Here is a 23,394-nt window from a genome sequence, read left to right on the forward strand (position 1 = left end):
CGTCGGCCAGTTGTTTCTCTGTGGGAGAGGTGACAGCGCTGCTTTTTGAATGACCTGGGCAAGCCATCGACGATGGTGGCCTCCGACTCTGAGAATGAAGTTCGACATGGCATCGTTGCATCTTGTGGTTCGTCCTGTTGCAATCCTGTCAACTGCACCATTACAGCCCTCACAATAAGGGTGTTAACTGTTTTAATGCAAGAACTGGGTTAAAGAAAGCTATCACAGCACAGGACGAAAAACATAGCACCGTTTGCCCCGCGTCTTTCTCGTTCAAGTCTCTGTCATCGTCTCTCTTCCGCATTAACTTCTCAAACGCTTCCTGTGGAGTCAAGGTAGCAGAGCAGGAGCTTTGAGATGAAGTGTTGAAACACGATCCCTCGAGCGGTGGACTCATCTCGGTGGTGCCAAGCGGGTCTCGGCGGCTAGCACTGCCGGTGTCAGTGCGCTGCTTGTTAGCCAATTCCTTTCGTGCAAAGCGTGGAGAGAAGCAGGATGGGCAGCTGGACGTGACACCTTCATTTCAGCTGCATTTGAGGTGATGCAAAGCAATACCGTAAAAACCCGCACAAAATACGAGTCTTTTTTCCCCTATTATTAGCGTCCCAAATTTTTGCCTCGTACTATATGCGGATTCGAACAAAAATTTCAGTCAGGAATTCGGGCTAGAAGTTTTCGTTTCGCTATAGCTGCATGGTTATGGCTTGACTTCGTTATTGCTGTGTGGCTACGGCTTGGCTTCCTCACTGCTGCGTGGCTACGGCTTGGTTTCGTTATTGCTGTGTGACTGCAGCATCATTTTTTTATTGTTGAGTGCGATCCTTGGCAGCACACGTGCAAACCCTGCTTCGCAAAGTGCATCTTTTTTTTATTCCGCATTGAAGGACCAAGATGTCCGGACCATGAAAACAGTACTCGGCTGCTTTCAAGAGAAAGGTTGTTTTAGCCACACAGGACATTGGCAACAGTGCAGCTGGGAGGCAGTTTGGCGTCAACAAGGGAAGCATTCGTGGGTGGCGTCGACAGAAGGAAGCTCGTTTTGTGTGCAGCGGAACGCAATATTTTCGCAGGCCGAAAAGTGGGACATTCCCGGAAATCGAACTCGCCCTGACGGAGTTCGTACGACAACAGTGAGCCGCGCATCTAGCTGTGAGCGTGGAGCTTATGCAGGCAAAAGCTAAGGAGCTTACAAGAGAAAAAGGGCTACCAAGCTATGCCTTCAAAGCGAGCAAGCACTGGATTTATCGCTACATGTGCCGTGCTGGATTTTCCTTAAGCCGCTGAACTTCGATTTTGGAAAAGTTTCCCGAATCGTTCGAAGAGCTGCTTGTGGCTTTCCAGCGCCACGTTATTTTGCTGCGCAAGTCCAAGAACTTCCAGCTAAGGAAAATCGGCAATGTCAACCAAACGCCAGCTTATCTGGACATGCCATTGCCCTCCACCATGCACAAAAAGGGCTCTAAACAAGTTTATGTCCAGTCCAGCGGCAACGAGAAAGTGCCAGTTACCGTTATGTTGTCGTGCACGGCAGACGGACACAAGCTCCCGCCCTATGTCATCTTCAATCGCAGGACAGTGCCTAAAGGTGAGGAGCTGCCAAAAAATGTGGTTGTGAGATGCCATGAGAAAGGCTGGATGAACGAGACTCTTGCGCTCGACTGGATATAGTCCGTCTGGTGTAGGCGGCCTGGCATACTGTTGTCGTTCCCGTCCATCCTTGTGCTGGACGCATTTCGTTGCCATTTGGCCAACTCAGTGAAGGGCTGTTGCGCGAATCCGGCACTGAACTAGTCGTTATTCCGGGTGGGATGATGTCTCAGCTGCAGCCTTTAGATGTTTGCGTGAACAAGCCGTTCAAGGATGCGGTCAAGCGGTGTTACGCAGATTGCATGCGCTCAGGTGAGCCTGCAGCAACGCCGACCAGGCGGCTGAAGAGGGCTTCGCCAGCCATGCTATGCAAGTGGATTGTGGACGCATGGGCCAGCATACCAGAGGATCTTGTGCGTCACATTCAAGAAGTGCGGCATCTCGAACGCGCTCGATGGCACAGAGGATAAGTACTTCTGGGAAGATATGTTCAACAAGGAACTATCCGAAGAGAGCGCAGCTGAGGAAGACAGCGATTGAAGTGCGAAGTGCAATTTAAATAAATGTTTTCCTCCAGTTTTCCTAACCCATATTATACGCGGACAAAACCTTTTTTTCCATTTTGCATCCCAAAAATTTCACCTCGTACTATATGCGGGTTCGTACTACATGCGGATTTTTATGGTACGTATATCTTAAATGCTGCCGATACATGTTTATCTCTAGAAATTATTTTGTCACTTTATGCTTACTCTAAAAAATTGTGCAAAATTTTTTTCGAAATAGGTCAGTCTGAAGATTTCAAATCAATATGCCATAAAAAATGTTTCAACCCTGGGGGGTCACATTTGGTGAAAAAAATTTACCATCAAAGGGTTGACGTCTTGAACCTATGTGCATGAGCGTATGTGTGTTTCAGACCTGTCAAGATAAAGACATGGCTGCTGGGAACCAAACTTGAGAACTGAAGAAAGGATGAAATGTGTGACTCCAAATGGCAACCGCTTTTCGGTGTTATGTTACACATGCAGCTTGTGGTCAAACAAAAGGTGCCCTTGAAGTCAACATTTAGACAAGGAGACTTGTCCTCCCACCCTTGTTGAAATGTTGGCTGCTGAGCCATCTACTACTGTTCTCCATTTTCCTGTGAATCTGTGTTGATTGGACCTGGCTGCACAATAATAAAAGGGAATTATACAGAGGAACAGTAGGCTAACACTGCACCAGTTGGGTCATATTAAACAAATCACTGGGCCTGAGGTGAAAAAAGAAAGCCAATGCTGCAGAGAACTTACCTGTAGGTACCGTGCCAGTGGCCTCCTTATTTTGAATGGCGCTCGTCATAGTTAAGTTAAAAGGTTCCATCTTGAGTCCTCGGGCACTATGACGGAAAATTAAATGTGAGTTGCTATTTTTTTCTCTCAATTTCCAAATGTAATTCACTCTTCCTGACCAGCATTTCCATCATTCTGTAGATTAGCAAAGCTTATACTTGTTTCAAAGCTCTAAGGCAGTGGTTCGCGAACGTCTCCACATCAAAAGACCCCACAAGCTGTTAACAGTTTACTATTAAGGAATACCATATTTTTTTTCCGTGGTACACAAGCATACACAGAAAACAAAATTGTTCATGTTTGAATTGCGCTTTTGACAGGCAACACTTGTCACACATTGTGAATAAAATCCGAGCCCTGAAATTGTCTTGACACCTGAGCACCTAGACAAGCAATGCTCTCAAACCTAAAAATGAACCTTTACACCATACTGGCGATGCAATTCTGACCAACTAAACTTAGAAGAAGACCGGCAAAAGGTAATTCAATGCAATAACCTCAACACTACAGTCTGTCTCATATTTGGCAGGAAATGCTGCACAAGTTATGCAAGCAGTATGATAACAGAAACCTTATGTTTTAAGGCTTTGTGGTAACTTGTACTCATAGAAAAACAGTAAGATCACTCGTTTATGTTGTGGTTCATGATGAAACGCTCAGCTTTGTACGTTCATATGTAACCTATATAAGTCATCCATTGATCAGCATACTCGTTAACAAGTGCACTCATTATAATACATGAGAAATTCAATGGATGTGAGTATGTGAGATGTGGGGTAAATATTAGTGCATGCCTGGAAAAAAATAAACTGAGTTGAGCAAGTGCCGCTAATATTGCCAAGCTATCAGGCCACCTTATTTTTCCTGCTACAGTAAAACCTTCGACGTAGATGGTGGTTTGAGGTCTTATTCCAAGATAGTGGCACAAAGAAACTAGGACAAAGACACTAAACAGGACAGAGGCTACAGTTTTAGCAGAGCAAACATTATTCAAGAGTAGTACAAATTTTTTGCAATGTTCCTCCATTGTCCTCACAAAACACTGCATGTGAATGAGCTTTGGTTAAAAAGCTCACATGAGAATAATACAACTGTCAGTCCACCGACCACAAAGCAGCCGTACTCATGTATGGGACATTTAACAGATTATGTTTCACACATTTATGAATGTTGACTTTATTTAGGTCTTCGCTAAGGATTCAAACTAGTAGGGTTGCAACCTCAAAGTTATCTCTGCAGTGCAATAACTTCATTAGTCTACATCGGTGTACCAGTTATTTTTATGGCTATATGAGAGCATTCATTCAGCTCTCAATTATAGAGGATTCACCGCAAGGACAAACATATTGAAAAATGGCACTGGGTGAGCACCCAAGTGAATACACAGAAGGAAGCAATTAGTTTGATGCAGGAAACCAATCAAATTATGAGTTTTAATGTCCCAAAGCAACACATGGTCTATGTGAGGCTACGTAATGAGGATAATTTCGACCTCCTGGTATAGTTTAATGCGCATTTAATTTATAAAGGTCTGTTCGAATTGCTTTCACCACTTGAACCAGTTTACAAGGTGCTGCACCCTGCCATTCGTTTCAGCAGTGCAGCAATGGTGCCCTCTAAACCACTTCATTTTTTTTTTTTAAGGTGCAGGGCTTGTGCATAATTTTGCTGCACCCTACCGACTGTCAGTGCCGCCTTGTAGCAGACGTGCATGTGCAAAGCAGTGCCGCAGCAGCAAGTGCAGCATACAGGCATAGGCGCGATTGAAACTCCACTTATACACATTTGCTCTGTCTACGTAACACCAGGCGTATTCACACCTCAGAAGCCGATCATACCTGCAGTTCAGGACCTCTCAGACTTAAGAGATGGCGCAAAACATAATACGAAAACATAACACCTGCACCGCATCTGCACCTCAGCATTCCTTTCAAGTCTCACACTGTGCCTGCACTGCTGAAATCAAGCTGCACAATTTCTCAAATTCTCACGCACCACCGTGAACTGTTTCACAGGGGTGCACATGAATAGAATGCACACTAAATGCAGGAAAATGTTTACATTCCACCCTTACTGGAGCGTGGCTGCCACCGAGGCAATATGATTGATCTTGAGACAAGAAATGGCTTTACGTGCCGAAAGTGCCATCAAAAGCATCTACTGACAACACGGTTAAAAAGCCACACAGAGTGCAGCAAGTGCCCACATACTTGAAGTGGAAATTGAAATTTTACAAAAAACATTTTGTGCAACAGAGACCATATGCATATTGTAGAGTTAACGCTGACTGTGCTCATTACATTCTGGGCATCTTCAACTCCTCCCAACATGTTAGACATATGAGGCCTGATAGCTTACGGCATTTGCTGCGGCCTGCTGCTGGCTGCTCCAATGCCCAATACATATGAATCGAGCAACAGTGTCTGGATGCAGCTGCTGTCAGCAAAGGATTGCGGTTCCTGAAAAAAAATTATAATAAAATTACATCTATTTTGTAATTTCGAAAGTTCGAGCACTGACAGTGGCCGACTACCGAGATGTGGTTCATGTCGCGCTCGATTTACTGCGGGAAATGGAACTTTCGGAAGCGTGTGAAAGCGAGATTGTCAACCAACCTTGCACACGGGACACTCGCACACGTGGTTCGACGACGCTCGGCTTCTTATACAAGCCTCGCAGCACGTGTGCCCACATTTTAATATTCGGGGCAGTCGATTGCCTCGCTGCTCTGAAAACGGTAAAATACGGTCGGTCAGCGCACAGCTTGAGGTCCCCATCACTCTACGGCATTTAGACAGTAAGTGACGACGGCGTTATTCATCGACATTTATTTGCACTTAACAAGCTCGCTTATCTTTGAACAAGCGCAAATATTGCTCTATGACTGTGTGAAAAGACAGAATATATCTTTTGTCGCCAGCCGACGCCAAGTGGCGTCTGTCAGCAATACAATAGAGTCAATGAGCAACAACCCCGAGCAACCAGCAACGAATCAGTAAAAGGAGTGTTTCGCAGAAAATTTACAGCACTTCAAAGGCTTCTTTACACATCACGCCACCACACCCAAGTAAGATGTGCACGAAAACGTATGTATATAGCAAGCGAAACTGCGGAAAACGCACGTGCGCGGCATTACCTCTTGTTGTATAGGCCAAAGCGCAGGACGGGCACTTGAAACTGCTCATTTGAAACATAGCGGCAGAAGTTTTGTACTTCACGATGTCAACAAAATATCAGCTAGCTTGCGCTTAGCACGACCGTGACAACGATGCCACTAAACATGACAGTTCCTTTACCGGTAGCACATGTCTGATTTTTTGACAAACACAGTACTTCAGCGTACTCAACACGACGAGTGTGACGAGAGCGACTCCAGTGACGGTTTTAGTGACGATCGGATTTGAGTTTGGTCACGTGCCCTTGGCTATTTGAAAACAGTGTGGCCAACCGGAAAGGCTGTGTTTCTGTTGGTTTCTGCTAGTTTCTGTTTAGTGGGGATGCTTACGGCCGTTTCGGCATTTCTCTTAATAGTAAGCCCATCTTCTCCCATCGTTATCTTGGCCTGAGCACCCAGTTAGCGTGTGTGCTAACGCCATCCTCCGCCGTCGCCTAAGCGCACATTATTTTGCTCTGGAGGGCACTGTTTATTTACAGCGCAGCGGAAGTGTCAACCTGTGTCGTCAAGCTGCGGCAGGAGCTGCCTCTGTAGGTCTGTAGTCGCGTTGGTGACTGTACAGAGTCGGATTAATTCCGTGCGCTTAACCTGAGGCTGGGGCTCAAGAGGAAGCATGGATTTCATTTCTAACATATGGAAGAACACCACGAAAGGAGCGGAACCGCAAGCGAAGGCTCCGGAGTCGGTGGAGGGTGGCGATGCGCCCGACAACAAACCCACCAACGAAGCCACTAGCGAGCCTCAACCAGCAGCACCGTCCAAAGAAAGTGGTGGGGGCAGCGACTCAGGCTCGACGTCCGGGCCGGACACTGATTCTCCTCCGACTCCTGAAACGCCGAAACCAGCGGCTAATATTGAGCCTTCGAATGACAAGGGCCCCTTGGGGACGGGCATCTCTATACCGCTCGAAAATGTGTCGCAAAAGGCGATGGAATCTGCGAAATCATTCGGAAGTGAGTACACAGGCGAAGCACCGTAGTGTTTCGACACGCTTATCCTTTGATAAAATGCTCTGATCAGTTTTACGAGAGAGGGATTATCCTGCTCCGCATTCGTCGACACAGGGCCACCAAGGCGTCTGCCACTAAAGACCTTGCCGCGTTCCTGTGTCGCGACGTGTTGCTGTTTTGTTTACTACGCGTGGATCGCGTGTTGCGAGCTGGGATGCAGTGATTGATATTGCTTTCTGTGCTTTTCGCGTGAAGTTTTTGGTGGTACGAACCGGACTTCTTTCATTACTTTTAGGCTTCCTCTATTCTGTGGCAAACAAGGCTGGAAAAACTGTGCAAGAGACGGCCAAACAGATCAAAACAACAGTTGAAGAGAATGTGAGAATTTCTTTGTCTACATTTTTTTAAGCTTAGTGCGCATCACTGTAATGTTTATTCTCGTGTACGCGAAGTCATATTGCGCTTCCACACTTATCGCATTATTTCTCTTGCTTTCAGAGCATACTGGCTGACTTTAATCGCGAACAGGAGACTTTTGTGAAGGGCAAGCAGAGGTGTGACACTGGAATCTTGCCCTGGGTTGGATGTGAAGATGAAGAAAATGTGAAGCAGCAGATACTGTCCCTTTCAGCTGTGAGCTTCACCTGATACCGAAATTTGCATTGTTTTCCACACAAACGCCTTCTAGTTTTCATTATGTTCTGGAAATAACTCGTAAAGAAAGAAACATTACATATAGCCTGCCTTCAGATGACAGCTTCGGAAGAAGAGAGTTGTGGTGATGTTCTAGAGCATTTACTACACTCTCCTTGTAAATTTTACATTTCACCGAGCATGTACGATTGAGCACACTTGCGACAGTGTTCTTAGCAGTTATAAAAATGCGTTTGCTGTTTCTTTCAGTCCTTGTGATGCCCACTCGAGTAGCTTGCCTTCAATCCTTTTCAAAATGAACTCTGCAACTATTATGTAAAGTGTTCATCCTGGGTATAAGGTCACTTGCATGCGGAACTGTATGGAAGTGGTTTAAGCATATTATTGCCAACAGAATTTGTGAAAACTGACAACAATGTGGTTTGCATAGTTCTGTTGTCACAGTCGACAAAAGGCGTGTGTGTGAAGTCCATCAGCTGACGTGAAAATCCAGAAAGCAGAATCTGCATGGCACCCTACCATGCTATCTTATATCTTCATCTAGAACAATACGTTTTTAGGACAAGCATCATGAGAAGACACTTTCTCCACTTACATGAAGGTGCTGCCTTCACCATCTAATCGGAGAGTACTAAAATTTAAAAAATGGGTTTATCACATTTCTAACATGCAAGTCAGTAATAATAACCCGATTTGAAACGTACTTGCATCACAGAGTGGTCTTCAGGTCTGAGGAAGTTATGAGAAAATTTCATTATAACCATAATTACTCTTAAAACAAGGAGTAAAAATAGTACAGAGGCAACATTCTGACTGACAAATATTACCAGAAATCGGTATTTAAGGTCTGCTTCAGTAATCTCGGCTATAGGCTGTGTACATGTCATCGCATGTAATTAGTGTAGCGAGGATCTGGCCGTGCAACACATAAACATTGCTTCTTGAACTTCAAACTTCATAGGACTTTATTTCATAAAGTTCACACTTTAATTTTTGTTTTATAAACATAGGGGTTACTTAATCTAACATTAATTTAAATTAGAGACTACTTATTCCTGGAGCCAACATTTAGTCAGGGGCATCATGAAATGACAAGCACATGTGCTAAACTTCCGACTGTCAGTTAGGACTTATTTGTATCATGTGCTAATAAACGATCCATTCGGCATTTGTTTCAGTCCTAGCACTTGCTGTTTCCTCCTGTCTGTCTTTTTCTCTGTAAAAGTAGTAGCTATGGAATACCAACTATCCTGAATGCATGCATTGCATTTATTAAGACCTGTGTTATGTGTATTGTATAGCCTTTATCTTTCATTTGAACACCTACAGGACAAAAGAAACTTTGTGCGAAGTCCACCAAGCGGAGTTCAGTTTGAATTTGACATGGATACCATGTCGCCCATTGCCATGGCATTGCTTCAAGAGGACCCCAACCTGGAGAAAATGAGATTCGAACTTGTTCCGAAATGGTGAGTCAGCCCATGTTTATAATGCAGCAGTCTTTCCACTGCACTCGAGAATCCAAGAAAAAAAAAGAGAGAGAGAGAAGTTTAGTGGGAAGCTGGAGTTGTTAGTCTAGGCCCACATTTTTGTCATATTCTGTTCCACTTTCCGTTCTTCTTTTCATATTGTGTAGTAGTAAGTGGCCACTTCGAAGGTTATGCTGGCACAGTCGCATCTGAGCCCGCGGTGAAGAGCAAAAAAAATGGAAAATGAAATAGAATCTGCACAAAATATGACTCCTGGCCAACACAAGGCGTGGGACTACAGGTGTTAAGTGAAAATTTTGATTATATACGCACAGAGGTGCGACTCCTGCGCCAATTGTGGCATTTTAATACAAACGAAAATTCTTGAGCCAAACTGCACGAAACACAGAAAATTGACTGAAATTGCATCATGCTATGCTGAACGGCTTCAGCATGTGTGCTCTGGCAGTGGCCGCAAACAGCGAGCGGATTTTGTTCTCCGAAAAAGAGTGCGGCCGTTCACATTCTGCACAACGCGGGATGATCGCATCGCGCAGGGTCCCTCATAATTTTCGTGCTTGTAACAGTGGACATTGCAATGCTTCCGGCAAATAGCCGACACGCGCACGGCCAGTCCCTGACCTGTCGCTGCTGTCGGAACGGCAAGGGTGGCTGTATTTAATAGCGTGCTAGGATACAGTTGAGTGGGCCGAGTAGTATGGCACTCCCTAGGTGAGACGCAAAACAACAAAAAGTAGGCTGAGAGCGCTGTGAGCGAACTAGATATTAGGGAGGCGCACAGTGCAGCGGGTTCAACGAGCGGGCGTCTCTGTCCACAGGGCCGGTTTAACATAAACTAGTCCAGTTTGTTTTTATGCCCGTATGGCTGCAAGGACTGGACCATATTGACCTATCAAGAAGGGCTAATGGCGGATTTGGAATAAAATGTAGCAGTTTCGGCCGAAAGGCAAAGCATCGATTGCAATAGCAAGTTAGTGGACAGCTATACGGAGTAAGGATAGTAGGTTTATCGACGGTATAAACTTGTAAAATTAACAAGTATGGTGTAACACGCGTACAAGCAAGCATGAATACATCTCACTCGATAACTACAGAAACTTGCTGTCAAAACATTGGAGTGAGGAAGCGCAGCAGCAGCAGCGAGTGAATCGACTTTCGTGCTGCCTCTCACTTTAACACGAACTCAGCGGCGAAAGTGCAATGCACACAAAGCTATCAGCACTTGCAGTGTGTCCCCATTGTAGATTGCTCTCAAAATGGGGCCGACGTGATCGCGCCATACACAGCAGCCGCCGGAGTAGAACGCCCTTCCTCCCCTCCATCCGGCGCCTTGCCCTCGACCGAGGACAGTGTGCCTTCCTTCCCGTTTTCCTCCCTTGTGCATGCAATATTGAGCTGCCATCATTTACGCACCCTCGCATGCATTCGCTTCCACGTTCAGCTTGCGGCGCGCGGCGACAATGTTATTGCCCCTGGTCTTTATATGGAACATGGCGATGCCGATCAAAGAAATGTGCCTGGTGTGTCCATATAATTGCTATCACAATCAAAACCGATTGGAGTAGCTTTACGTTATACCAGTCCAGGGTTGATTGTGGCTCTCTGGGCCTGCAGTGACATATTGTGACCCAGAAATTGTTACCTTGTTGATTGGACTGCATAATTTGAGAACACTTTCCGTTACCATCATGAACGTTGCCGCGGGAATATATAGTTCGATTGTAGTGCCACTGATGTTTTCAGCTTTACAGGAAAGCATGGGCCCTGCCGCCACTCAGCCTACTCTACCATGTTTTAGTATGCTCTATCTAAAAAGCATGCTTCTACTACACTGTTATGTTGGTATATTCTGTGTTCCGTCGGGGTTTCAAAGTGTGCTGCAGTATTCAATATTCCATTATTACGGCAAAATACAGATTAGCCTGCTCCAAACTGTTTCAAAGTGGAATGTTATCTGCTCCAAATTGCTCCAAAATGAAATGTAGTCTGCTCCAAGCTGCTCCAAAATGTGATTTTGTCTGCTCCAACGTGCTCCAAACGCAATTTTACTTGTTTCAAGATGACTTTTGGCAGTCCCACCCCTGTATATGCACCTTGATCGCGGAAGTACATAGAGCAGCACATACACCTGCAGATGCAAATATGCTCACCAAACCTATTCACCGCATCTCATTAAAGGAGCCCTGCACCAGGGAAAGCTTGTTGAGCAGCGCCATTTGCATCGCCTCATTGCAGCAATTTCATGTACCTCGTAGACAGGATGTGACATCAAAGAGTGGAATGTGATTATTGGTTAAAAATGTTATGTGCGATTTACATTTGAACGATAAAAGTACTGTGAAAAAAAAAAAGAACTACAGCATTACGTTTTACAACCATGGTAATGATGCGTAAACAAGCCGAGCACTTTGGCATGCCATGGCCTCAGAGATTAGATCACATGATCATGGATGTCACTGGGGCATCATCAACAGGCTGAGCAGGCTTGGTAACCGCGGTGCACCGACTTTCACTAATGCCTAGAGTGAAATGTGGCATCTAGAGCCACGAAAAATTTTAGCTGAGGGTGACTATAATCTAGCATTTTGAAATTTCTCTGACACATAACTTTGGTTTGCATGCATTAATTATCATAATTCTCTTTGCACTTTGTTCTTTGACAGTCCGAGAATAGACCTAGAGCAAATATGGGGGCTAGAAAAAAGCATTGCAGGTATAGGTCACGTAGCCAACTTAAAGGGATAAACACCAAAGCGTGTAAACACCAAAGGATAAACACCAAGTAACTTGAGCTGCATTTGTAAATTACTCTCCTACACCACTTTTATCTGAGAAGAGGCTTGGCAAGCCAGAAAAGATGCAAAAACAATGGTAGGTGGCTATACCGCATTGAAATTCTTATACCAGTTTGCCCCTGTTGTCGTGAATCTTTATGGCATCTGCTCGGGCCCAGTTACTTTTTTATTTTTAAGAATTGACTGCGCTATATTCTAAAAGAGCGAAAGAGTTCATTTATGAAGTTTCCAGAACTTTTACTGAGCAACAAGGGCCTAAATACGAGAAAATACTTTAGAATCGATAACATCACACTGATGGACCAGCACCAGAGTTTCGGCGTGAAACAAAATACAGTACTTTCTTTATTTTCTCTTCCTGTAAAAGTCTGTTACCATGAAATCAACGAAAATAGAGTTTTGAAATAATATACTTTATCTGTCTAAACTGATTTAGTTTTTCTCTTCAGTGCCCCTTTAATGTGGCATTGCACAGTGAATACTTTGGGTGTGAAAGATACTTACAAGAGAGTCGGGTTAGGGGGCCACTAAACAATAATACCAAGTCAGCTTATTTATTTATTTATTTATTTATTTATTTATTTATTTATTTATTTATTTATTTATTTATTTATTTATTTGTTTGTTTGTTTGTTTGTTTGTTTGTTTGTTTGTTTGTTTATTTATTTAATGTATACTGCAGACGCAAAGTCCATGCAGGGTAGATAAAATACAATATTAGTTCACAAGAAGTAAAACAATGTCAATACATCAAAATGCTGCAACAATACAGCAATAATGCTGATACAAAAAAGTAAACAGTCGTGATACAAGTGTCGTAAAGGCAAGTCATTCCAGTCATTAATGGTGTGTGTAAAGAAAGAGTACTTAAATAGGTTGAAGTTGAATTACTATTTCAAAACTTTACCGACATTTCTTTACTTTTTTTTTTCTTTTTCTTTTTTTCATATGGCAAAGAAAGAAAGATTCTTTGTCAGAGGAAAGGAAGGCCAATCTTCCCTCTATTTCATGTCTTATTAACAGGCAGTGCCAGTGATATTCAAAATGGAGCATACTTGGGACACTTCGTGCATAGGGACTATTGCTGTTGTTCACTGGCAGTGCTGCCATTACAGCACTGTTGCTTTTCTATTGCTACTGGTGTACAATTTTCATGTTACAAATATTGCAGCAATGTTTTTCTGTTCATGCATAATGGGCTCACAAAACTTGTAGGGTAGAGCCTCTCTCTCATTTTGAAATTTTAATTACTATATGGTGAAACAACTAAAAATAGCTCATTGCAGACACTAACAAAATATACAAAATGTGACATTGCAGGAAGGCTGTGGGTTGTTATCCTTGAGGACCCAAGATTTTATAAAGGGGCCCCACAACGCATTTCTTTAAGGCGATTATTTTTGCTTTGAATTTATTATCCAGTATGCCAAAGAAGGCTAAGCGAAAGCAGCTATAGTAATTAACACACGCAAACCCAAGTTATCTGTCACAGAAACTTACAAATGCAAGCAAAATTAAAGTTATGCTTAACTTGAATTCGAATGACTCTGAATGCCACATTTCACTCTCCCATGATGTGGAACTGCAGCAACTGAATAGCAGTGGGAACAGACGTAACAGATGTTGGCATGCCGTGGTTGCCAAGTCTACTCAGCTTGTTGATGGTGTTGTTTCTATGGTTACAACACCTTTCATGTGGGTGTCATGATAATTGGGCAATAATTAAAAAGCTGCGAAACGTAATGTACTAGTTCTTTCTGGAGTACTCTCAATATTGTGCAAACGTCAATAGCACATTACGTCGTTAAGCAATGATCACGATGCCGCAGATCAATGTCGTTGCACAAAATGCATGCGATGACTGCATTGTGATGATGCTACCAGTTCCGCCCAGTATGCTTCCTTGGGTGTGTTGCAGTGCCCCTTTAAGACGTGCCTAAATATAAGCACACAAGCTTTTTGCCACCTATCAGACTGGCGTCACCAGGACCAGAAGTCGATCCTGTCACATAAACACCACAGCCACTGCATACCTGTAGCAAGCTGATAGCTTTCACAGCACAACCGTTTTGCCTGTATGGTTTCCATGACTGTACGAGTTCCAGATAACTCATTTACCTAAACTAACATGTGCGCGTTCTTGTCTAACAACGTGCGTAAATTTTGTTCTATGCTCAAATGCCTGTCCCCGCTTTGTATTCATATTAGGATTCCTGAAACTGACTTTTGGAGGAACTATTTCTACCGTGTCTCACTTATCAAGCAGTCAACGCAGCTAAGTGCGCTCAGTCACGGCAAGGCTGCTGGTATGTGGCACTTTTATTGTTGGCCCTTCTTTCGCTCTCTATACTTGCATAAATAATGATGCGCTGCTTGCATGGGTGTGAAAAGTAACCAGCATTCGGGGTTTCTGGTTAAAGTTTAAAACTGATGCTGGTAAGCTTCATAAGCGGATTTTCAGAAATTTTCTTGCACTAAAAAAAACATCTGTACAGTAGTCTTTCTCTAAGATGAACTCAGAGGAACCCTCAAAATCTGTTCATCTTGTCAGAAGTCCGTCTTCACAGAAGAGGTCCACAAAACTCAATATCTTCTATTCCTGGTGCATCCAAATACCACACTACCAAATAATAGTAGAAGCAGCATTAAAACCAAAAGGCAAGCGTAATAAAAGAAGATATTTATTAGATTTGCATTACACAAAGTACTGCTTTATACACTTTTACTTAAGCTATTCAGTAATTATTGCACGCTGCTGTGCAAATCTGAGCACACAAGCTGGCATTTTGCACAGCTTGCTCAAAAAATCTTCGGTGCCATCATGTTGAAATATATGCGTCACCATGTTAAAAAAGCCTGGCAGTCATTCCAGTCACACAAGTTTTGTTGCATTTGGGATCAAAATTGAACAACAATAATGCATCACCTATCACTTCTGCACCTATACTTGTTCAATTCTTCTTCAATTCCTGAATATTTAACATTTAATATGAAGCACAGCACTGATCTCTGTAATTGGCTTAGTATTAGCATTCATGTAGTTCAATTTCTCATCACTTCTTATGATTTTATTTCTACATTTGACGCACCTATGTCTGACAGCTCCATATTCTTAATGACACCATTGTCATATCTGTGTTACTGTACATAAGCACATACTTTGCATTGTTGCACAACAGTAAGAAATTACAGCGACACATTACGTTGATGGCAGATAGCGTGCATATTATCTTATAACATAAACTTTGAATATTGAAAAACATGCGAAGTAATAGTACATTATAGTCGGATACAACTTAAGCCTGCAGTGAAGCCTCGCTCACACCCTCATAACCGTCAGCCACTGTTCCTCCGTGAGGCTGCAAATAGTTCTTACTTCAAACTTTCCCTGTTACCTAAATAAGGTGGTAACCATAAATATAAGATTATAAGCGCATAAGTTTATACATTTTCACTCGTCTATTATAGTGAAACGGTGAAAGCCTAATTGTTTACTGAACTGAAATAAAACGCTTGCTTCGCTGTAACTATTTGTTGTCGTTTCACTTCACTTGGCAGTGAGGTTTCATGGGTAAAACGAGGCCAGCAGTGAAATGAACTGTACCGCGGACTATTGAAGGGTGAAATTCTCAGACTCCATACAGTTTGTCCATGTCTGTTGCACACCTCATCGCTTCCACCAATGAAAAGATTCAAGAACAGCAGACACTGCAGAGGTGTCAAGTACGACGCCATTTTGAAAAGGTCGCATGACGACGATTTTGTTTGCTTCGGTGAATGGCCGGCGGTGTAACACAATCCCGCGTGGTCCGTGTTCCTTGGTTGCTGGCTGCTGTTCTTTTTAAGTTTTATCCTACAATAGACTGTCAGTCAGTGACTGAAAAAAAAGAACAACATCTTTTGTCATAGATGAGAGTGCAAATTCCTGTTACTTACCTCATTTTTCAGGAAGCAGCAGCAGTGGTGACACTTCATCAGTCTCATCGCGGCAGAGTCCATCGGATGAAAGCAGCAAACGTATGTCAGCGTTGCTTCTACTGTCTTAGTTTGCTGTAGACACGAGTACATGCGCCGTGTCCGGAAATTTAGCAGGTTCCTTAAACTTGGTCAGCAGAATCAATGAATACTCACTCCTGCTCACTCACACTCGTTGGCACTCACTCACTTTCATACTTGCACCCACTCATACTCGCTAGCGCTCACTCGTGTATATAGTCACTTCCATTCGCACTTACTGACGCCCCCTCACGCTTGTATTTGTGTCCACTCTCACCCGTATACATACGTCCACTCACACTCGCCAACAGTCGCGGACTTTCAGACTCGCGTCCACTCAAACTTGCCAACACTTACTTACATTAATACTGGCGTTAACCAGCACTCACAGCCTTTGTCATTTGCTACCGCTCTATTTCAAGAGTATGTGTTAGTGTACCCGTGAGTGAGTATGCCAACCTATGGCCTGTTAAACATCTTTAAGAATGCTGAGGAACGTGTCTGGTGTCGTTGGGTGCCACTTCACAAATATCTTGGAACAAAAGATTTGTGAATGTACTTTATTAATGAAATGAAATGCTATTAATGAAGTGCTACTACAGTTAAACCTCTATATATAACGAAGCCAGTAAAATCAGCAATTTGCTTCGGTATATCAAAATTGTGTTGTATTTAAATTTGGCCTTTTATGCAAATAAGTACAGTCGCCGATCGATTTTTCTAGCATGGAAAGGGATCGCAGAATTTTCTGAATTATTAGGCAATCAAAAATACCAAATTCAAATGAGAAAACAATTCGTTGTAATAAATTTGGGAGTCGGCGACGAATGATACAGTTCCATGTCATGTACGCCAACGATATCTCCATATCGGTGGTACAAATTAAGGGAAGCCAGCCATGCTTTCGTATGCACTCCGCCCCGCGGCTAGTAGCATTGCCCGCACTGAAATGATGGACGGATGGATGGATGGAATAACTTTACTGAAAGGTCCTGTGAGCTACAATGCGCAAGGCCGCATAGAGTGGGTTACTCCCACGTTGGGACCGGGAGTTTTAACTCCCTGGCCACGTCATGGGCTTGCTGGACGGCCCAGAGTTGCTCCGCCAGGTCCGTGCTACATAATGCTTCTAGTAGCCTGGCGGAGTCTTGATTCTTGTTTGCGTGGGTACGACCACATGGCCAGAGCAAGTGATGTACGTCTAGTGTGTAAGGGCAGTTTTTGCAATATGATGTTGTGTATAGCTAAGGCATGTAATGATGTAGTCTGATCTGCATGAGGTACGTGTTGGTTTGAAGCATTCTGAACGTGAGGGCTTGAGGCCTGGGGAGCTTATTGGGAGGTGTGCTGTATATTCTGCAGTCTTACATGCTTACATGCTTACATGCTTTGTGATCTCGTTGTATGTGGAGGGAGGGTCCCGATTCTCGCTGGGATGGTCGCGACCAGAATAGGTGGTGTCGCAGAAAGTTAGGTCTCGCGCGCTCCTGTGAGCCATCTCATTGAGATTGGGAGGGGTGTCCTCGATCTCTCCGAGGTGTGCCGGGAACCAGCAGATGTTGTGATGCTGCAGCAGTGCGATGGCTCCTTCTGAAAGATGGCTCCTTTCTGAAAGGCTTTGACGGCTGAATGTGAGTTGCTGTAGATGTGGGTGGTGTTCGGGTCTATGAAATGATTCTATCAGGAAAAGCGCCGGCAGTGGGGAGCAAATACTTCAACTACCTCTCGCTCTGGTGGGTTACCAAAACTCGAGATTACGCAGCCTCCACTACTAAACGTGTGGGAAGACAGCTTACATGGTGCCACGCTGTGTCTGCATGCCCATTCTTTTCAAATGCTGCGGATGACCCCTAAAGCACGGTGTGCGACTGCATATGCACTCAGCCGTGCTTAGAGCCATGTGCAGCCATGGCCGAGAGGCACGCCAACTTGCCCTCCACTCCGCCCCCTTGCGCACGCTTGATCGCGTTACCGCGAGCGCAATCCCTTCACTCTCTTTTCCTTTTCAGTCGTGAAGCCATCATATTTCTTGTCTCCCCCTCACACACTTTCACTTGCACCTAAAGCACAAGGTGCGCGAGGCACGATTAGATCTCATCACACTTGGACTTTATACAGAGCATGACGCTGCTCCATTTCGGTGGTTGCTCTTGTCACGTGGCGCACAATTTGAGAGGTGCATCAGTGGAAGTTTCCATTTATTGTGTAGGCATTCCTTTGCCGCAGCAGTGAAATTTCGTTATATTGAAATGACATGCAAACACACTTCGTTATACTGAGGTTCTAAATACATGATGTACTATCGTCAAGAGGTTATGAAAAGTAAAATACTTCTTTATATAGAGAATTTTGTTATATTGAAGTTCGTTATATCAAGGTTTAGCTACTGCCATGCCTTCATGGATTTCCTATCCATTTTTGTTCTTTCTGCTGTCCTTGGAGCGGTACCACTGGGCCAGTACAGTGCAGTGCTCCATGTTGCACCACCTATCATTGCACCGAGCTTTGATGCCTCCCCATCTCTTCAGACCATTGTGCCAGCACAGTGGTTCTGTGCCACCAGATGCCACCTTCAGTCATGACATCACTTCATTTTTGCACCTGCCAAGAGGCACTACTTAGTCATAAAACGTAACGAAATCTGGCCAACAGCTGTCGTGTTCATTGGTGTTTCATTATAAACAGGAAAGTGGCAAAGGTGTTTTTGAAGTTGGAGGATAGGGCAGGCAAGCCTTTTGAGTGAGAAGCAGGGGAATGCCGCATAGGTGGGTCAGAAACAGTGTTTGATTGCTAATAACTGTTATTATGAATGTTTATTAGCAAATATTTGTGAGGTGATGCCTTGTTACCAGGCACATTACACACCTTTGTTAGAACTTGTTTCGGGGTACCTGTAAATGTACTTTACTCAAAGAGCTTACGAACGCAACTCTGAAACCATGGCTGTGAGTGCTTTTTTTTACCATATGTGGAATAATTGTGTCAATGCTTATCTAGAGAACTTGGCGGCTGGAGATGACGACGAGGCACTTGACAGCCCAACCCATGAATTTGTCTCGGACACCTTCCAAGGAAACAAAATATCTGAGGAAGAAGTCAAGCTGGGCATGAAACAACTTGGCATGGGAGACAAAGCAGGTAACATCACAACGCTTAACACTGCTTCAATAGCGACCTTTGGTTTCCCAATGCAGTAGTGTTTAGTATTGGGCTTATCATGTTGCTCCTGTGAAAATATTTGCTCATGGCTTTGCTTCTATTATACAGGACCAAGACATAGTATTTAAGCACATCTCTTGGTCAGGAAATTTTCACTGTCGCCGTTGCACATGCACTAAACATAAACCATACTTTTCATTTGGGTTAACATGCACTGAGCATTTTATTTCACCTCATGAACCCCTGGACAAGCACCTAGCTAGACTGCTTTCCAGCCTGCAAGTAATGCTGCACACGTGAGAAAAAAAAAATACAAGCTTGTGCTGCCAATAGAACTCAAATCTATACCCTTTGTGCCTTTTATGTTCTGAAGTCATGAGCAAAAGTATGTAGACCAATGGTGCAGGAAAAATATTTTTTGCTTTCGCAGCCTGGGCCTACCAGCTACAATCGAGTGGTAAAGCCTACGTGCACGTGTTCAGCTAATGCAATGCATTGAAGCAATTCCGCATTGCATACTTGTGCTAGAAGAAATTTTATTTTTTTGCTAATATTTTGACCTCCAAACTTTTTCTCGACTGTACCTTTCGCAATGACCGCTTCTTCTGCTGACTTGGGGATCGTATAATCATTGCAAACACCATAGACTACAGCAGTAGAGAGACTGAAATTACCGCCATACCCACATACACATAAGGGCATATACTACTAAGCGGGGATTAGGCGCCACCTCCACAACTGCCTGCCATGCATGCCACCTTCTGCTGTCAGATTTGCATATCTGAACTACAAGTGCTCGCTCGAGGAGTCGGGCGGCTTTTGCAAATCGACCAGTCGATTTCAGGATAAGTACACTGAACCTTGCAGTGAGCTTTTTCTAAACAGACATACTATAAATGTTTTGCTCTGCATTAGTAGCCAAAGCTTAACTGTCATTTCCACCACTTAACATCAGTCACCATTTTTGTGGTTGGCAGGTGAAAGTAGTATGCCAATAATTACTGCAGATGATGCACAGACGTGACCATGCATATTGTCACTTGGAAGCTATGAGCACGCAAGAACAAACTTGATGAGCGAAAGCTGTCTAGTGGTCAAGCTTCTGCATACAGAACTAATCAGCTGGGCAGCGAAGGTGGTGATACAGTCACATGTTTGTTGGATCGCATGACATAGCTTATGATCTGCCCTTACTTATGAGGCATCATGGCATGTACTACATGAACCAAGGTGATCACTGAGGCACGACGTACCACATGCATCCGGTGATAACAGTGCACCCATCCTGGTAAAAGCTTTCAGGAGTGGTTGCAATGTAATAGCTAAGTGATACAGCATGTTTACCTTGCTGAGAAACATAAATATAACAACAGCAATAATGTGCCAAAAGCAAAACAGTAATGCTAGAAAAGCACATGTTAAACCCACTTATAACAGTATCCAAGCGCCAAGGAAATGTAATTGTTATAACCAGTAATTGTTATAACTGGGTTGCATGAAAAAAGCAGCGGGGTTAAACATTCAAACATCTTAATTAGAAGTACAGCCGAACCGTTTGCAGAATTACTGGTTTTAACAATACTCGGACGTAAAAATGAGCATCTGCTGCACTGTGGCCTTTTGTGTATGTTCTATGGTAAAATGAACCACTTACTACAATGTTCCTGTGCCACATTATTGGCTAGAACAATTAAATCTGGATACTGGGTGTCTACGAGAAGAAAAGGAACGCGAAACCCAAGAAAAGAAAAACGTGTGAGCTGCTTCAACACGCCCATTTTTGTGCTGCGTACTCCGCACGGCATGCATTCGTGCTACTCTCGCATCTCTCTTCCGCCCCTCCGACATGTGCGAGAGGGGTGCGCGAGGCCGGTGATGCAACAAAGGCCGTGTAGGGTGCAACTCACAAGAACGGGTGTGGCAAAGAAACTATTTTTTTTTTCAAAGATTTTGCGTTTTTTCTTTCAGCACACGCACCCAGTAGCCAGATTTATTTGTTATGACTGATAACGCGGCATGGAAGCATTTCTTTAAGCGGCTTATTTTACCCTAGAACACATACAAAAGTTGTTGGTGCATTGGCTGCTCATTGTTATATCCTATATAGTATTGTTAATATTGCTGCTGTTATAAGTGGGTTGGACTGTAACAGTAGTTGACAGCTTTCCAAGTCTCATGCAAGCCGTGTTCCTTCTGCAGCAGATGATGAATGGGAGAAGGAGCTTCAGCAGGAGCTGCAGGACTATGAGGTGGTGGCTACAGACACGGCCGCACAAGGCGATGATCCCGAATGGGAGAATGAAATTCAGGAGATGCTGGCAGCCCAGAAGTAGGCCTGCCATGCACTGCCTTCTCCCTCCAGCCACTTTTTCCGAGGAACACATTCTGGGGCACAGCCACCACGGCCCCTCCACCACATGGCACAAGGGCGGGTAATTCAAGGTGCCCAACTGTCTGCTGCCACGCTAGTCTCATTTATGTTGTGCGTGCATCTTTTCAGCTTGTGCGTGTGGCTGTCTGCAGAGTTGCACTGCTTTGTTTGGACCTAGCACACATCACGCAGCTTTGGGCAGCAACCACATGCAATATATTTTCAACATATTTTCGGCCTGACGTTGACTGTCATCGACGCATTCATATTTTTCTGTGCAGTGACCACACTGTAGTGCCGGCCACAGTGCATGTCACTGACTTAGTTTCCAACTAAAAAGGATAGGCCATGGCACGCATTACGACATTGATAACAGCACAGTTCTCGCAGCATGAAGTGAGCGTCATGACACTGAGCAATGCTATGCCGTAAAGATGTAGGAAACATGCTTCATGTGGTTTCTCCTTTATGTTTTTGATGACTGGAGAGGCTTAATGAGCTTTTGAGTGTGCTACATTCTCTGTAGCCTCATCTTTTGCTGTGAAGCAGCTACAAGATATTCGAAGGCTGTGTGAGCTCGTTTGTCAATGTGATTGTGGTACCTTGCACTGGAGGGTACCGTGAGCTGCCAAGTCCATGGTACCATCTGTAGGGGGTACCATGGGGTACCATTTGTGTGTGAACTAGGTTCCCAGTTTCAGCAGTACCGCTCCTCCTTCTTGCCTTCTCTCAATGAACTGTGTTGTGGGCACAAAACACGAAGACTGTCTTCCAGTCGCTCATTAAGGAAAAAGAAGCCTTTAGGAGCAAGCTGTAGCAGACAGTTTATAGAGAACAGTAAAACGGCTTGTTGTAAAAGCTCGTGTAGTGAATGGACAGGTTCTCTCTATAGACATTTGGTTCATATCAAAGCAAATAAGTTTATGCTGCTATGGACTAGAGGTCAATTGGAGTCATTTTCTATCTTTCGTTTTGTATGTTGTGTTCAAGCCCTTATGCTATGTACCCAGGTTTTTCGTCATGTCCATTTACTCTGAGAAAGAAATATATAAAGCGCCTGTGATGCACAGATGTGAGTGTCTGTATGTATGTTAGAACTGTTAATGAATTTCATGGTGGCTATTCCTTGTTTTTATTATATATATATATCTACAGTTCTTTAATGGAAGCAACTTTCATTTTGACACCTCTATTCAGTGTTGTTTCATCACCCATGTCTTATGTCACATAGTCAGCAGAATAAAGCTTCTTTTCTTTTATGATGTATGGCACATGTTATAAACCTAGCACTATCGAGGGCCTAGCTGCATAGCTGATGTGGAACAAAATATGAAAGACACCAGAATTGATTTAGCTGCATGTCAGTTGTAAGGCAACTTGGAATACAGTAGGCTCCTTTTAAGGCTAACTCTGTAGAGTTTAATCCACTGGTAAGTGAAACATTAGTTTGGGGACCTTTCTTTTGCTTCTCACAGATACAACGCACTTCATACAAACGTCCGAGACAAATTTCTCAAGTTTATTTTTATGTTTGTCCTAAGGAGCCCAACAACACTCTTTGGAATAAAGGGGTGTAATGTGTCTGGTATTAAAGAAGGTTCCATGTGGGAATATTGTCTGACAGAAATATTGCACTCGGTACATCTGCAGTTGTCAACTGTCAAATGTTGCCCATGGTACACCTTCGTGACCTTCCTTGCCTTTTCATTCTGTTTTGGAAACTGTGCCAATGTGGAGCAGTGTCCCTTGCTCCACCCACCATTGCAGTGTGCCTAGCTATCAGCGTGGCTTTTGAGATTGGTCTCTTATGACACCTGATGCCACAGTTCAGCCCTGCGGTATTGTTTTCTGTCACTACGTAGCACCATTCTGAATTGCTCGTG

General features: G+C 43.8%; 2 protein-coding genes across 5 annotated transcripts in view; one reads left to right on the plus strand and one right to left on the minus strand.

Annotated features, from left to right (window-relative positions):
• The window catches only part of qin, a 100,182-nt gene extending 93,921 nt beyond the window's left edge, over positions 1–6,261 (minus strand). For 2 of the 3 annotated variants that reach the window (XM_070538649.1, XM_065437058.2), the window contains exons 1-4: positions 6,058–6,261; positions 5,537–5,649; positions 5,280–5,380; positions 2,883–2,968 (exon numbers count right to left, since the gene is read on the minus strand). In XM_070538649.1, the coding sequence (XP_070394750.1) occupies positions 2,883–2,968; positions 5,280–5,380; positions 5,537–5,649; positions 6,058–6,115 (358 nt within the window). In that variant the 5' untranslated portion in view covers positions 6,116–6,261. The remainder of the gene's footprint in view (positions 1–2,882; positions 2,969–5,279; positions 5,381–5,536; positions 5,650–6,057) is intronic. The other variant, XM_070538648.1, reaches the window with a different exon arrangement.
• A 164-nt stretch (positions 6,262–6,425) lies between these two features.
• Positions 6,426–22,773, plus strand: Sap47 (Synapse-associated protein 47kD). Of its 2 annotated transcripts, none has more exons than XM_065437060.2 (8): positions 6,426–7,049; positions 7,342–7,424; positions 7,545–7,679; positions 9,030–9,169; positions 14,194–14,291; positions 15,934–16,002; positions 18,979–19,119; positions 21,340–22,773. In XM_065437060.2, exons 1-8 carry the CDS (start codon positions 6,710–6,712, stop codon positions 21,471–21,473), a joined length of 1,140 nt encoding a protein of 379 aa, XP_065293132.1. In that variant the 5' UTR covers positions 6,426–6,709; the 3' UTR covers positions 21,474–22,773. The 2 variants fall into 2 exon arrangements, with proteins under 2 accessions (XP_065293132.1, XP_065293134.1); XM_065437062.2 differs by having other exon boundaries at positions 21,343–22,773.
• The last annotated feature ends 621 nt before the right edge of the window (positions 22,774–23,394 follow it).

The sequence above is a fragment of the Dermacentor albipictus genome, chromosome 5 (assembly GCF_038994185.2).
Source record: "Dermacentor albipictus isolate Rhodes 1998 colony chromosome 5, USDA_Dalb.pri_finalv2, whole genome shotgun sequence".
NCBI lineage: Eukaryota > Metazoa > Arthropoda > Arachnida > Ixodida > Ixodidae > Dermacentor > Dermacentor albipictus.

Bases quoted from the DNA above. Each gene is read 5' to 3' on its own strand.
- Sap47 (XM_065437060.2), top strand. From the start codon at position 6,710: ATGGATTTCATTTCTAACATATGGAAGAACACCACGAAAGGAGCGGAA. The intron at 9,170-14,193 runs GTGAGTCAGCCC...TATTCATATTAG, and splicing joins TTCGAACTTGTTCCGAAATG to GATTCCTGAAACTGACTTTT. The intron at 19,120-21,339 runs GTAACATCACAA...TTCCTTCTGCAG, and splicing joins TGGCATGGGAGACAAAGCAG to CAGATGATGAATGGGAGAAG.